Source organism: Zootermopsis nevadensis, unplaced genomic scaffold (assembly GCF_977971745.1).
Source record: "Zootermopsis nevadensis isolate Lab colony 2312 unplaced genomic scaffold, Znev_1.0 Znev_ptg000010l, whole genome shotgun sequence".
Classification (NCBI taxonomy): Eukaryota; Metazoa; Arthropoda; class Insecta; order Blattodea; family Termopsidae; genus Zootermopsis; species Zootermopsis nevadensis.
The window spans coordinates 17,113,867-17,126,551 of record NW_028259142.1 but is presented as its reverse complement, the minus strand read 5'-3'; the positions used below and the strand labels follow the sequence as shown (position 1 = coordinate 17,126,551).

General features: G+C 35.6%; 1 protein-coding gene across 1 annotated transcript; it reads right to left on the bottom strand.

The window, feature by feature from the left end:
* Positions 1–1,204: 1,204 nt before the first annotated feature.
* Positions 1,205–10,344, bottom strand: LOC110835839 (uncharacterized). The gene is made up of 3 exons (XM_022076476.2): positions 10,102–10,344; positions 5,884–5,985; positions 1,205–3,996 (listed from the first exon to the last, which is right to left on the bottom strand). The coding sequence occupies exons 2-3, from the start codon at positions 5,908–5,910 to the stop codon at positions 2,926–2,928; spliced, it is 1,098 nt and encodes a 365-aa protein (XP_021932168.2). The 5' UTR covers positions 5,911–5,985; positions 10,102–10,344; the 3' UTR covers positions 1,205–2,925.
* Positions 10,345–12,685: the final 2,341 nt, after the last annotated feature.

Genomic DNA, 12,685 nt, shown 5'->3' with positions numbered 1-12,685 from the left:
AACGAGAAACATAAAAACGGGTTTATGGTTTTGCAATTCAAAATTGGAAGTTGTGATACATTACAAATTAGAAAAAAATATGTATTTTATTTTGGGCGAGTTTCTCCTCAGTTCATATTTCTTGTGTAGAGCCGATCTTCTGTCTTCTTCCGTCCATGTGTACGTAAAATTAGTCTTATGTTATGCATTTCCGTGCCTTATTTAAAATCATGAACATGAAATACACGAAACTGTAATTAACCGGAAATATAATAAAAGTGTGTAAGTCCGTAATTTAAGAACAAAATATTATTACTGATTTAGGGCATGGATTTAAAAATGTCTATACACCTTAGCAAACGTATTACCTCGGTCTCATCTTTATTTATCAATTCTGTAATCATATTAAATATTATTATTCAAATTGTGTATAAACTTTGAAAAAACAACAACTAAATTTTGAGTGGTTTCTGAAAATTTATTTTCGTTTCGAGGTATTTTAACACTTACGCTCTTTCCCCGGGCAACGGCGAAATATAGGCTAATATATTCTTAAATGGCATGGAACTTGATGTCTGATAATAAGCAGAAAACAATTGATGGAGATGTCTCAGAAAAAAGTGCGGACAATATATTGATAATTAACGTAGGTTGTAAAAAATACACGTCATTAAACTTCATGATTTATACTTTTCGTCCCAACATTGTTGAGATGATAAAGTCAGGGATTTCAGCCATAAAGCCTCAAAAGGACAAGACTATTCGAAAGATGTACGTTTAGATGGGAGGATATTATTAAAGTGGACTTGTAATAATAAGATATGGGCTGAATTCAGCTAGCGTAGTTTAAGACCTTTGTAACCACAGTGATCCTTTCTTTGGGTCCCAAACAGGAGGTAATTTTTTGGCCAGCTGAGTATCGAAGTTTTAAGGAATAACTTACAAATTTTAGTTGGTTTGTTAGTTGGTTACACGGAATTGGTACGTGATATTGCTCTGTAATACATCCAGACTATTTTTCTGTAATTAATAAGTCAACAACAGTAATTACGACATTCTTGTTCCTAACGATTTTTATAACAGTGTAAAATTTTCGTACCATCGTTTTATCTTTATGTACTGCCAAAGACCCCTTAATCACCGCACATTTCTCTTTATTTCAGAAATGCTGGCTTAAGCCAATTAGACTTCAATTTGTAGCATGCAAAGTAAAGAATGCTGTGCATCAACATTAATAAAGTCAGTTTATTTCTGTAGAATTTTACAATTACCTTACAAGAATCTTGATCTTCCAAACTCGTTTCGTATGAAAACTAAACTTGCAGTCTCTCCGTTCTCTTGCAGGTGCGTCAGGATGTGTTTATTTATAGGAGTGATGTCAAATTTGACAGGAATTCGTGAGGGTAGTGTACGGAGTTCTGATGTCATGATATTTTTCTGGACATTAAAGCGCCATTTGTGCTGCGTCGTGTATCTGAAACCGCTTTCGTCATCGTAACCATGATTATATATTTTATTAAATTTTAATTACATAGATTGCTCATAATGTCCTGCAACATTATACTCTTTGCAAACAGACTTTTAAAACTGCAGCCTGAAAGTAACAGATTGTCTTGACCGTGAGAAAATATTAGTTTTAACACTACAAGTATTCTCACTCTGTTTTAACACTTTACTTAGTATGAACGAGATACATCGTTTTGAGACCTTTCTCTTTGTAAGTCATTGGAGTGTGACATTGTCGGTGATAAAAATGTGGACGATCTTCTGTTGACGATTAAGCTTTCCAATTGCAGCGCGATAAAGTAAAATTATATGTATGATTTGAGGTTTTCACAGCGGTAGTATGAAGATTTCTGTCTTCTGAGTTGTTGCGCCGTGTAGTAAAGTAGATGTTTACCAACGTTTCGGAGGTCATACTGCCTCCGTCATCAGGGCGATAGAAGATTTCTGTCTTCTGGGTTGTTGCGCCTCGTAGTATGGTAGATGTTTACCAACGTTTCGGAGGGCATACTGCCTCCGTCTTCAGGGCGATTCATCGCAATTCGGCGCAACAACCCAGAAGACAGAAATCTTCGTAAAATTATGTTACTTTAAAATTGCAAAAAAATATAATACCTCTGCAGCTAATACGAGCATGTGAAGAGCCAAGCGATGTGTCAGAGTTTAGTTCTGAGTTTACTGAATTGTGTAGTTCATTACGAAATTGTGGCATCCGCGTTGTTTGTGGTTGTTGCTGGACCGGCCCTGCTCTTAGTACAGCACGTAAGAGACCTTAATTTCTGCTGAACAGGTTTGATACACTCCACTCTTCTGCAGTCCATCCTCTTCTTTACTTTTTCCTGTTAGATTTATTTATAGATTACATGCACGTCTTTCTTCTCTAATTCCTTTGAACAGGTTTTATCTTACGCATTTGAGAATGCATTTGTTGTTATAATTAGTGATCTTAGGGAAATTATTGCTTGTTTGTAATATTTCCCGAATTTTAAATTTGCTCTCCCGTCAGAATTTGTCAAACTTATGTTAATGTGTTTAATCTAATTCTGGCCTCCACGCAGAAGGCACGACACAACAATTTTCCAGTTCCCCTTTGCACCTTTCAAATTCCCGGGCCCCTATCTCATCCCAGCCATATCTCCTCTTTCATTTCCATAATTTCATTTGGTGTACTAACCTCTGACACATTCTGTTTTTATATTATAAATGGAAATTAGTAATTACAGATGTTAGAGTTTATCAGTAATATATCTGGCGATCTGTCCCTTCTGATTCTTATTGACAGAGCACAATATTTTTTCCCGATTAATATTGATATACATACTTACTAATGGCATTTTAATACTATAATTTTTTGGCACACGATTTGTCAATAATGTAAGCAGATTCTCGAAATAAAATGTACCCTTGTTTCACCCAAAGAGGATCACTTGTCTATGATTTCCGTTACAGTCCCATAACTTGAACAGGCGCGATTTGAAGCAATTTTGGACTGACATGATACACCACTGGCGAGAGCTGCACTTCTTCTGTTTCCTTCGGAGGTGGGCTCGACGTCAGGACCGCAGATGAGTCTTTGGCGTCGCTTTCATCCTGAGAACCTTTCGTATTTGTAGCGTCCTGATTTTGGGAATCTTCCAGCTTTGACTTGTTTATGGATCCCACCACAATGTCTTCAAGCACGTGAAAAGGTTTTGCTTGATAAATTGGATTGATTGATTTGTCATCTTTCTTACGTGTTTCATTAACTGAAGCGATTCCATCATTGTCTGCACTTTGAACAATCTTCTGATCACTGATTACTTCTACAGTTTGCCTTTTTGATTCAGTATCAGGAACTGAGTTCTGATTTTCTCCATTTTCTTTCTGATAATTTAGGGATTTCTCATAATAATTTCCTGATTCACTGTTTTCCACATTGCCTTCACCACCTGCTGATTTCCCTTCTCTACTTTCTGATTCATTTGTTGGCTCTTCGTTTTTGTCATAAGAGTCTTCAGTCGAATTCTCTTCGCCATCTTCATTTTCGCCTGAACCATAATCAGGCTTACTTTCATATTCCTCTGCCTTCCCATAGTTCTCTGATTCAGCTTCATTTTCCTCAGTGTAATCATTTGATTCTTCTAACTCTTGATTTTCTGTAGTAGATTCTTCATAAGATTTTTCACTGTAATAATCGTTTTCTTCTGATTTTTTCCTATCAGAATAATCTCCATTTTCATAATATTCCTTACTTTCAGGTTCTTCCTTACTTTGTTCTTCGTTTTCGGTTTCTTCCTTCCAGTCTTGGTTTTCCTCAGTGCCCTCGTCGTATTGCTCAGATGCTTCTTCCTTCCACTGGTGTTCCGCAGTGGATGCTGAAGAAGCCACTACGAGCACGTGTCCTCCAATGGGAGACAGCACTAACCCTACATCACCCCGAAGAGCTTCCAGTTGAGCGTCGTTGCCAATCAGCAACGGCTGCACCACGAACACTGGCGGTGCTCCGTAAACACTGACCGTCAGAAAAGTCGACACCTGCGCGGAAACAAAAGTCAGATTCAAATAAAGGGCGGGAGTGGGTGAGAGTGAGTCCTGTGGTATTACGGCTTCAAATAGGCCGATTGTACCAGCCTGTTGTGACGAGGTGATGGTAGATTAATATTGAGATTTGATGGAATAATAAATGGCGAAAATAATCGGATAGAAACATAAAAATGCACCACGTTGTCAGCCATAAACCTCACATGGACTCATCTGGAGTAAATGGCGTGACATCTGGAGTCAGAAACCGACACTATCTACTATACTCGGCAAAATACGTAATTAAACTTACACCAACAATGTTAAAAATAGAACCCGGGAATTTAACAACGCCAATTCTAAAGATGTCATCGAACATGAACGCGACCCTGAGCCAGTTTCATCCACATCCCACCCTCACAACCTGTTTCCCTTAACATACATATTAATGATATCCTCTCATCTCCTTCCCGATATTCCAAGTTCCAGTTTTCAAGAGTTTTCCCCACAAAAATTCTCATGCATTTCTTCCTTTTCAATATTGTACGACCTGTTTTGACCACCGATTTTATCGTTGCTTAGACTAATATCCTAATTTCTCACTTATTTAATTTCTCTTAGGTTAAAGTGCGTTTCACTACATTTTGTTTTCATGCACTTATACTTGGTTTAATTTAATCAGGGTAAGACTGTACACTCCACAACAATACAACATAATTTTAAAAAATATTCATTGCCTTGAAATGCGAACGGAATTACCTTTTTCTGAGGTTTTTTTATTACTTTATATAGTGAGTCTACACATTAGATATTTGTATAATCGAGGCTAAAGAGATTTGTAGGCCTACATAATATTTATTCGAATTGCCTGAATTTACCTATTCATTTTATTGGGTTCTAAGGAGCCTAACGGTTGTATAAACTTATGTGGTGCAAATTGTAATAAGTAAACGTGGAAGTTAAAGATGCAATTTCGAAATCGCGTATTTACATATCTCATTTAATCAGGTCTGACAGTTCACACACACTTGTCATTTATATCAAACATATTTTGACGCGTGGTAAATAATACAGATACTTGATTATTATTGTCATTGCTGTTATTTTTATTATCATTTACAACTATCACTTCACGTAGAATATGAACACATGTTAAAGATATCGTCAGTCCTAATGCTTTTATAACAGGATATGTAATCCCTCGCATTTCTTTTTCTTATGTAGGCGGCCATACGTTGTAACTGTGATGTGTAATTTGCTGTCGTTTTGTTTTTCAGGATACTCTTTACAGAATGTGTAATTACCAAAATAATAGCTGTTTCATACATCACGTATTAGTGAGGCATATACGACGGTACAAGCAAGTGTTAGTTAATATTAAACAAATTATAGATTAATTATTTATTTTAATCCGTCTGATCACAATATAATTTTTATTTAAAATTTCTTATAATTAAGATAATAAAATATCATTCATGTTCCATATCGATTGATCGATCGATCAATCGATCAATCGATATGGAACATTTCTTATAATTAAGATAATAAAATATCATTCATCAATCGATATGGAACATGAATGATATTTTATTATCTTAATTATAATCACAATATAATTTTTATTTAAAATTTCTTATAATTAAGATAATAAAATATCATTCATGTTCCATATCGATTGATCGATTGATCGATCGATCAATCGATATGGAACATTTCTTATAATTAAGATAATAAAATATCATTCATCAATCGATATGGAACATGAATGATATTTTATTATCTTAATTATAAGAAATTTTAAATAAAAATTATATTGTGATCAGACGGATTAAAATAAACAATTGATATAATATTTACAATATGACGCAATTACACTATCTTATGAAATTATAGATTACTTACCAGTTGTAAATACTTCATTGTTTCCATCTGTTTGAGAAGTAAAATGTCTTTGGAGTAGAAATGAGAAACACGTTCTTGTTGGTTGATGCAATCAAACTGTAACTATAAGCGACTTCAGATAATACACTTCTTTCATATGGTTAGAAACTACAACTAAACTGTTTCTCTGAAGCTCTTGTAATAGAGGGTCGTCTTCTTTTCTTCGCAGACCTCACAGCTTTTAACTCTTATCGTTAGATACAAGTTTCTTACTCTTATTTGTCAGTTCAACCACATTTATATTGCTATTGAAGCTAAATACCTAAGAACGAAGAGAAAAGAATTTCAAGGCCATGAAAACAGCTTCAGTTCTTATTCTTATTCCTATACCTACCTCCTTATATGACAAATTCATGTATTTTTTTATAATATATTGCAGTGGCACAGATGGTCGGTCACTTGTAAGTGTAAAAGAAGTTGGCGGGAATTATTATTATTTATTATTGACTGCAAATGGGTTTATACCCGGTGGCAGTGTCCTACAATAACATACAAAACAATGAGACAGAACAGAACAATGAGATACATCAACACAATGAGACAGAACAAAACAATAAACAAAAGGACACAACAAAAACAATAAGACACAATAAACAATGAGATACATCAACACAGAGACAGAACAAAACAATAAACAAAAGGACACAACAAAAACAATATGACACCCAAACAATGGGATACATCAACACAATGAGACACAACAAAACAATAAACAAAGGACACAACAAAAACAATAAGACACAATAAACAATGAGATACATCAACACAGAGACAGAACAAAACAATAAACAAAAGGACACAACAAAAACAATATGACACACAAACAATGGGATACATCAACACAATGAGACACAACAAAACAATAAACAAAGGACACAACAAAAACCATAAGACACAACATACAATGAGATACATCAACACAGAGACAGAACAAAACAATAAAAAAGGACACAACAAAAACAACACATCCCACTCAAAATCAACCAACTCATAAATTACAAAACCATCCAACCTCAAGTACTTAACTTAAAAAAAAGAACTTAATACCACCTAGACATAAGACAATAACTGTAATTCAAGGCAAGAAGAATGTATTGACGATGGAATGTTTTATAAATGCGTGGTCTGTTATTGACGGTTTATTGAGTAGCTGGTAGATGGCAACACTGATATGGAATAAAATAGATTTACATTGTTTGTTATATATCAGGGCTTATCGGACTACTTTCAACCCTTTCTTTTTCTTTTTCTTTCTTTTTTCTTTTTGCAAAAACCTTCTTCTGTTAGAAAATTTCGATAGTAAAGTGCAAGATTTATTGTTTAAAATCCAGGAATAGCTTAATAGTGGAGGCGATGAGATAAGTGGTATTCAACCTGGGGTAGGCGTACCCTCGGGGGTACGCGAAGACATCTTAAGGGGTACGTGAAATTTTAAAAAAAATATTATTTTATGATAAACACTGAATAATCAGTAATGTAATTTATTTAATTTATTTTAAATGTAGATTATATACTATGTATAACTTGAATTATACACCAACAACTCTGGGGGTACAAATTTGAAGAGAAATTATATCTGGGGGTACGCGAACAAAAAAAGTTTGAATACCATTGCACTAAATAAACCAGGCTCGAAGGATCGGTGTTTTGAAGTGAGATCGCTCGTGCGTAGCGCGAAAAATGTTAATTTAATGTCAAAGTGGTATTAAGAATGTTCTGATTCAAGGTAAAGGTAAAGCATAAGTGGGTCGCAAATGTTTTGCCAAAATACACCTATAACAAAGAGAAATGTAAACGTAGTCGACGTACGTAACGCAGCTCTGCAAAAAATTGTAGTGATGTACAATCCGAACTATTTATTAGCTAAAATAAATAAATAAATAAAAATGTCGCTAGTTGTAAAATATAATATTGTGGCATTACACATATGCACGCACACAAACTCTACGATTTTAACTGGAATTTGCGTACCAGAATAAATTAAACCGAGGATTATCAGCGATTCGGGGCCATCCATATTGTATGGCAGTAAAACCTATGAAATGCCGGTTAGTTCCTATCACACTACGCTGCAAAAAATTCCAAAAGGTAGTCATCTTTTTGTTACACTTTATTTCTTTAATAAAAGATCGGAGTGTTAGTATCAGAATTGGTTCCAATAATCTACAAGAATATGGTTCTTTATTGAGTGTCTCGTAACTTTATAGAATGTAACATTCCTTCAGATGATTTTATATCTTTTTAATAAATGTGTCATTGCATTTATTTGTATGGAAGAAACAGCAAATCAACGTACAGGTGACTGTACCAAATATTACATTTTTTTCGTAAAGGAGTGACCAGTCCATAGATAGTATAACCTTGAATCCCGGCCAAATCAAGGTTTAGAACAGGTTTGTAGTCTGGAGCCTTTAATCTGTACAGTGTGTGCAGAGTAACAGAACTGACAGGTTCACCAGTGGATGGAATCTGAGCTGACCAATGAGAACAAATTGTGAAAGTAAATTTATTTGTTTTCAACAAATCCAGCGAATTTTTAAACATTCATCAAGTACATTTAGTAAAACATTTATCTTATACTGAAACGTCTTATTTAAGGTTTATCCTTAATCGAAGTATAATAAAAGGTTATTTTTGGGTTTATAATAAGATTTACTTCTCACATCTCTCTTCTTTTAAATTCATTTGTATGTCTATTAGTTTCCTGTAATATCGATATAATCGTTAAGAATATTTGCGGTCAGGCCTACATGATAATTACGAGACGTTACTGCAAATACGTGTCCAATTTTTATTCCCTTCACTGAATTAATTTGAACGGTCAATATGCCAAATATCATTTGATCTTCCTTTAAGTTTCGAAAGATTTTGGCCTACATACAAATAACTATGATGACTGGATAAAAGTTGTTGAGGTTCAAGATCGTTTATTTGCGTCTTCTGAAGATTTATGCTCTTGAATTCCAGACGCCATGTTGAATACGTTATCCCCCAACAATAGGACAGGCCTAGTTGTTTTTCTCAGGTCTGCTTTTTAAATAATTCCGCAACCAATCATGTCTCTACGCTACAACCGTTAACGTAGCCGCTGCAAACACTCTTTTGTTTTCATTTTTGTATTACCATAGTCTCTCCTAGCCTCGAGCGATGGGCTTTTGAAAAACGTGTACAGTCGTATCCAGTAGTTAATGCCGTGTTTCATTTTTAGTATATTTAATGATGCATACTGAACTGCTCAAGGCACGTGGCATCGAATGGAAAAACGTTTGTGAACAAGTTAATGAATTTGGAAGGATATGAAAGTAGTGTGTTCCATCGTTTAGTTATTTTTGCAACATTTGCATGGAAGGAGTAGATAAAATTACGAGAAACGTTTTTTTGTGACATGGAGTTATCTAATTACTAACAAATTAATATTTACGTAATTGAATAAAAATTTCCTTGGATATTATCCATCGTCTAATAAATATAAAACGTAAAAAACGACGTTTCGGAGATGGGACTCTATCTCCGTCTTCAGGTTCCTACACAGTTGGGCCCACTAGATAGAGCTAATCACTATCTCCGGACCAGCTCTATCTAGTGGGCCCAACTGTGTAGAAACCTGAAGACGGAGATAGAGTCCCATCTCCGAAACGTCGTTTTTTTACGTTTTATATTTACTAGACGATGGATAATATCCAAGGAAATTTTTATTCAATTGACTCTTCACCATCGTCAAGAAGTTTTAGATTTGATATAATATTTACTTAACTTTGCTCCTGTAGCAGCCTCCCATTTTTTCCCCAACATTCTTTTAATTTTCGCCTTGTTAATTCATAATGCCATACTATTTTTGCCCATGGTTTTCACCCATTCCATCCGCTCGGCCTGTCCATACCATGCAGGAAGAGGCAATCTCTTTCACCGTGTTGTTGAGCCTGTTGTTTATTCTGTAGGCCCCGTCTTCGAACCTTGGACCGGAGGTCGGATTCCCTAATTGAGGTGTTTCGCAGTTTTACACAGTCCTTCCAGGCGAATACTGTGATAATGTTTTCAAAAATAAACCGCGACCACTCCCTTCCACATTTTTAATTCACACATCATCGTACCTTTCGACGCTACATAACCTTTGTGGTTGATCAAGCTCCGCTAATATCCAAGAATTATTATGCAATGGACCGTAAGATTCTCACTTACTCAGTATGTCGTTTCTGTATGAAAGCGTGTAGACGGTTGAGAAACACCCGGTGGTGACAACGGAGACCAGGTCCGTGCCGTCTCGCCGGTCAGCCTTGTGCTCAAGACATGTACAATGGAACAGATCAGCCTCCATGTTGAGATTCGATTTGTCCAACCTCAAACTTGATCTTGCTTTACAGTAAATTCCTCCCCTCCACCCCGCCCTTGTTAAAGATTTAGTATGTACAGAACAGTAAAAGGTCGTGGGAGGAAAGCAAGAAATATCCACGCCTTGACAAATATCGAATACCACAAATCTGCTTCTTTAATTCTCTTCACTATGTAACTATAGATGTAGAAACGATATATTGACTCTTAACAGGACACTAAATCAGTGGCCTCGTGGTAAGACTGCGTAGGACGAAACTTCCAAACATGTTTTCTCCACGTCCTGTCTGTTTTATAAGACTTGTCGCCGAAGAAGTAGGCGTAATGGTGGGCCGGAGGTACGCGATCCAAGTGTGCACGGAGAGACAGTCGGTCTTTTCTTTTCTTTTCTTTTCTTCTGATTTACGAGGCACAGGACACATTTGGAAATTATTTTATTGTCCCGTTTATGAGGTGATATTGCTGCGTCATATTATGATGATTATAATTGTTTATTTTAACCGTCTAATCACAATAAAATATTTTATTAAATATTAAAATATTATTACTATAATTAACATTTAATATTTAAAATATTTAAAATATATTAAAATATGTATTAAAATTATGCTCTTTCTATCGAAATGTTCGATTTACAATTAGAGCATCATCATTTTCACGACATGTTTCGGTTTTCAATGAACCATCTTCAGGTGTATAATCGATATAAATTTGTCCCGTTTAGTCAAATTAAACCTGAAAATTGTGTTGTTAATTAAAAGAAGAAGAACAATATAAACGTCCCACAATAAACTTATCGGACCTTATTTTTAACTGGTTATAGGCTATACAGTACCTCTTGGCATTGAAACAGCAGTTGCACACCTTCTGGGAGTGTACAACACGGAACCTGCTCTGGGGTGAGTGTGCTACTACAAACAAGGCAGCGGCTGCTCCCACGTGCGTCCTGACACGCGAAGCGGACAATAATTTATTTTTAAGGGGACTGTTTTTTTTTTTAATTTTCAAATACCAGCGGTCGTGAGAATATCGCGATAAAATTCATTTGTTCAAAAACGGTTTAATATTTGCATTAACTAAACGTAATAGTGTACAGAAGTACAAAATGAATATTTTAGTAATAGGGTATCATAAACTCTGGTTGTTGTTCAGCGGGTAATTTTCGAAGCCGTAGTTTGCCCGCATTTATCTTAAGTAACCTACATAGAAATCCTTGTTTTTTCATCTGTAATCTTATGTACAGCTGCATTTCCTTCAAAATGCGGACGTTCAAATCACCAGCTTCGTAATGTAGTGAAATCAACCGAGCGTCATGTGATTACATGCTTTTTTTACGGATATCATAAATATTCTGTCTTGGTTTTCATTGCAATTTCTGATTTTAAAATTCACATGAATAGTCCTGTTATCTTCTGCAATATAACAGGTCGAAAACTTGTATTTGAAACATTATTTAAAATAATTTAAGGCATTAACGTCTCAATACGAGAAAAGTAATTTTCTAGTTACACTGCATAATTTTTTATTTAAACTGAGACTGAGGTTTTAACGGTGTTGAAAATGTCGATGGTGGTCTTTTGAATTGTGATCTTGTGAAGTCTTGTTATCGAATTTTTGGAGGAGCGTATCGCCTCCATCTTCAAGGTGAAAAGGAAATACGTCATCCGAAATGACGGTATCAGCCTACAAGACCACACGGCGTCACAACACAGAAGACGGTTATCACCATGTGTGCTGTTCATTGTCTTTGCACATGACATGTGTGTCTGCAATAAATGAGGATCAAACCAACAACTTTTTCGTACTCCATTGAAACACACGTCTGCACTCTGTTTAAGTAAACAAAACTGGGAGAATGCGAGACGAAAAAGGATGAGAAAAAATGGTACAAACGTGAAAATTAATGTTAACTAACAAACACCGTGGAATTGTCTTACTTGAAAAGCGTGTTATTTGGAAAGTCCACACATGCGTAACATTTCGTAACTCCCCCCCCCCCTTCTGAGGGGACGTTGGCTCCCTGCCCAGTGACCAAATTGGATGACCTCGTTTGTCTGCTGTACTCATCCAAAAAGTTCATACTTCGCCGTTCGCCTTTCTCAGATTGATGAAACAACGCGCTTCACAGACATGTCAAAGAAGTTGCCTATAGAGTACGGCGAACCAGACAGATTGTCTTTTCTTCAGAAAAACGAAAGAAGTATCGTTGGATTATTTCTAAACGAGGCATGTATTTAACCTTGGTTTTGATTACGTCGTGTAATTCTTGTTAAGGATGACAAAATTATAATTAGCGTGTTGAAAATTTTGGTCGTGCCATGGTTGGAAGTCGTGGATCCTGACGGCCAAAACGTCTCTCCTTTCCCGTTTAACAAATTTTTCCGTGTAAACTCAATAATTGACTGAAAATGAATTCTTCTCATAACTTCCCTGG

Excerpts from the sequence above, each read along its gene's own strand:
- LOC110835839 (XM_022076476.2), bottom strand. The coding sequence starts at position 5,910 with ATGGAAACAATGAAGTATTTACAACTG. Across the intron at positions 3,997-5,883 it reads CAATGAAGTATTTACAACTG|GTGTCGACTTTTCTGACGGT; the intron begins GTAAGTAATCTA and ends GTTTCCGCGCAG.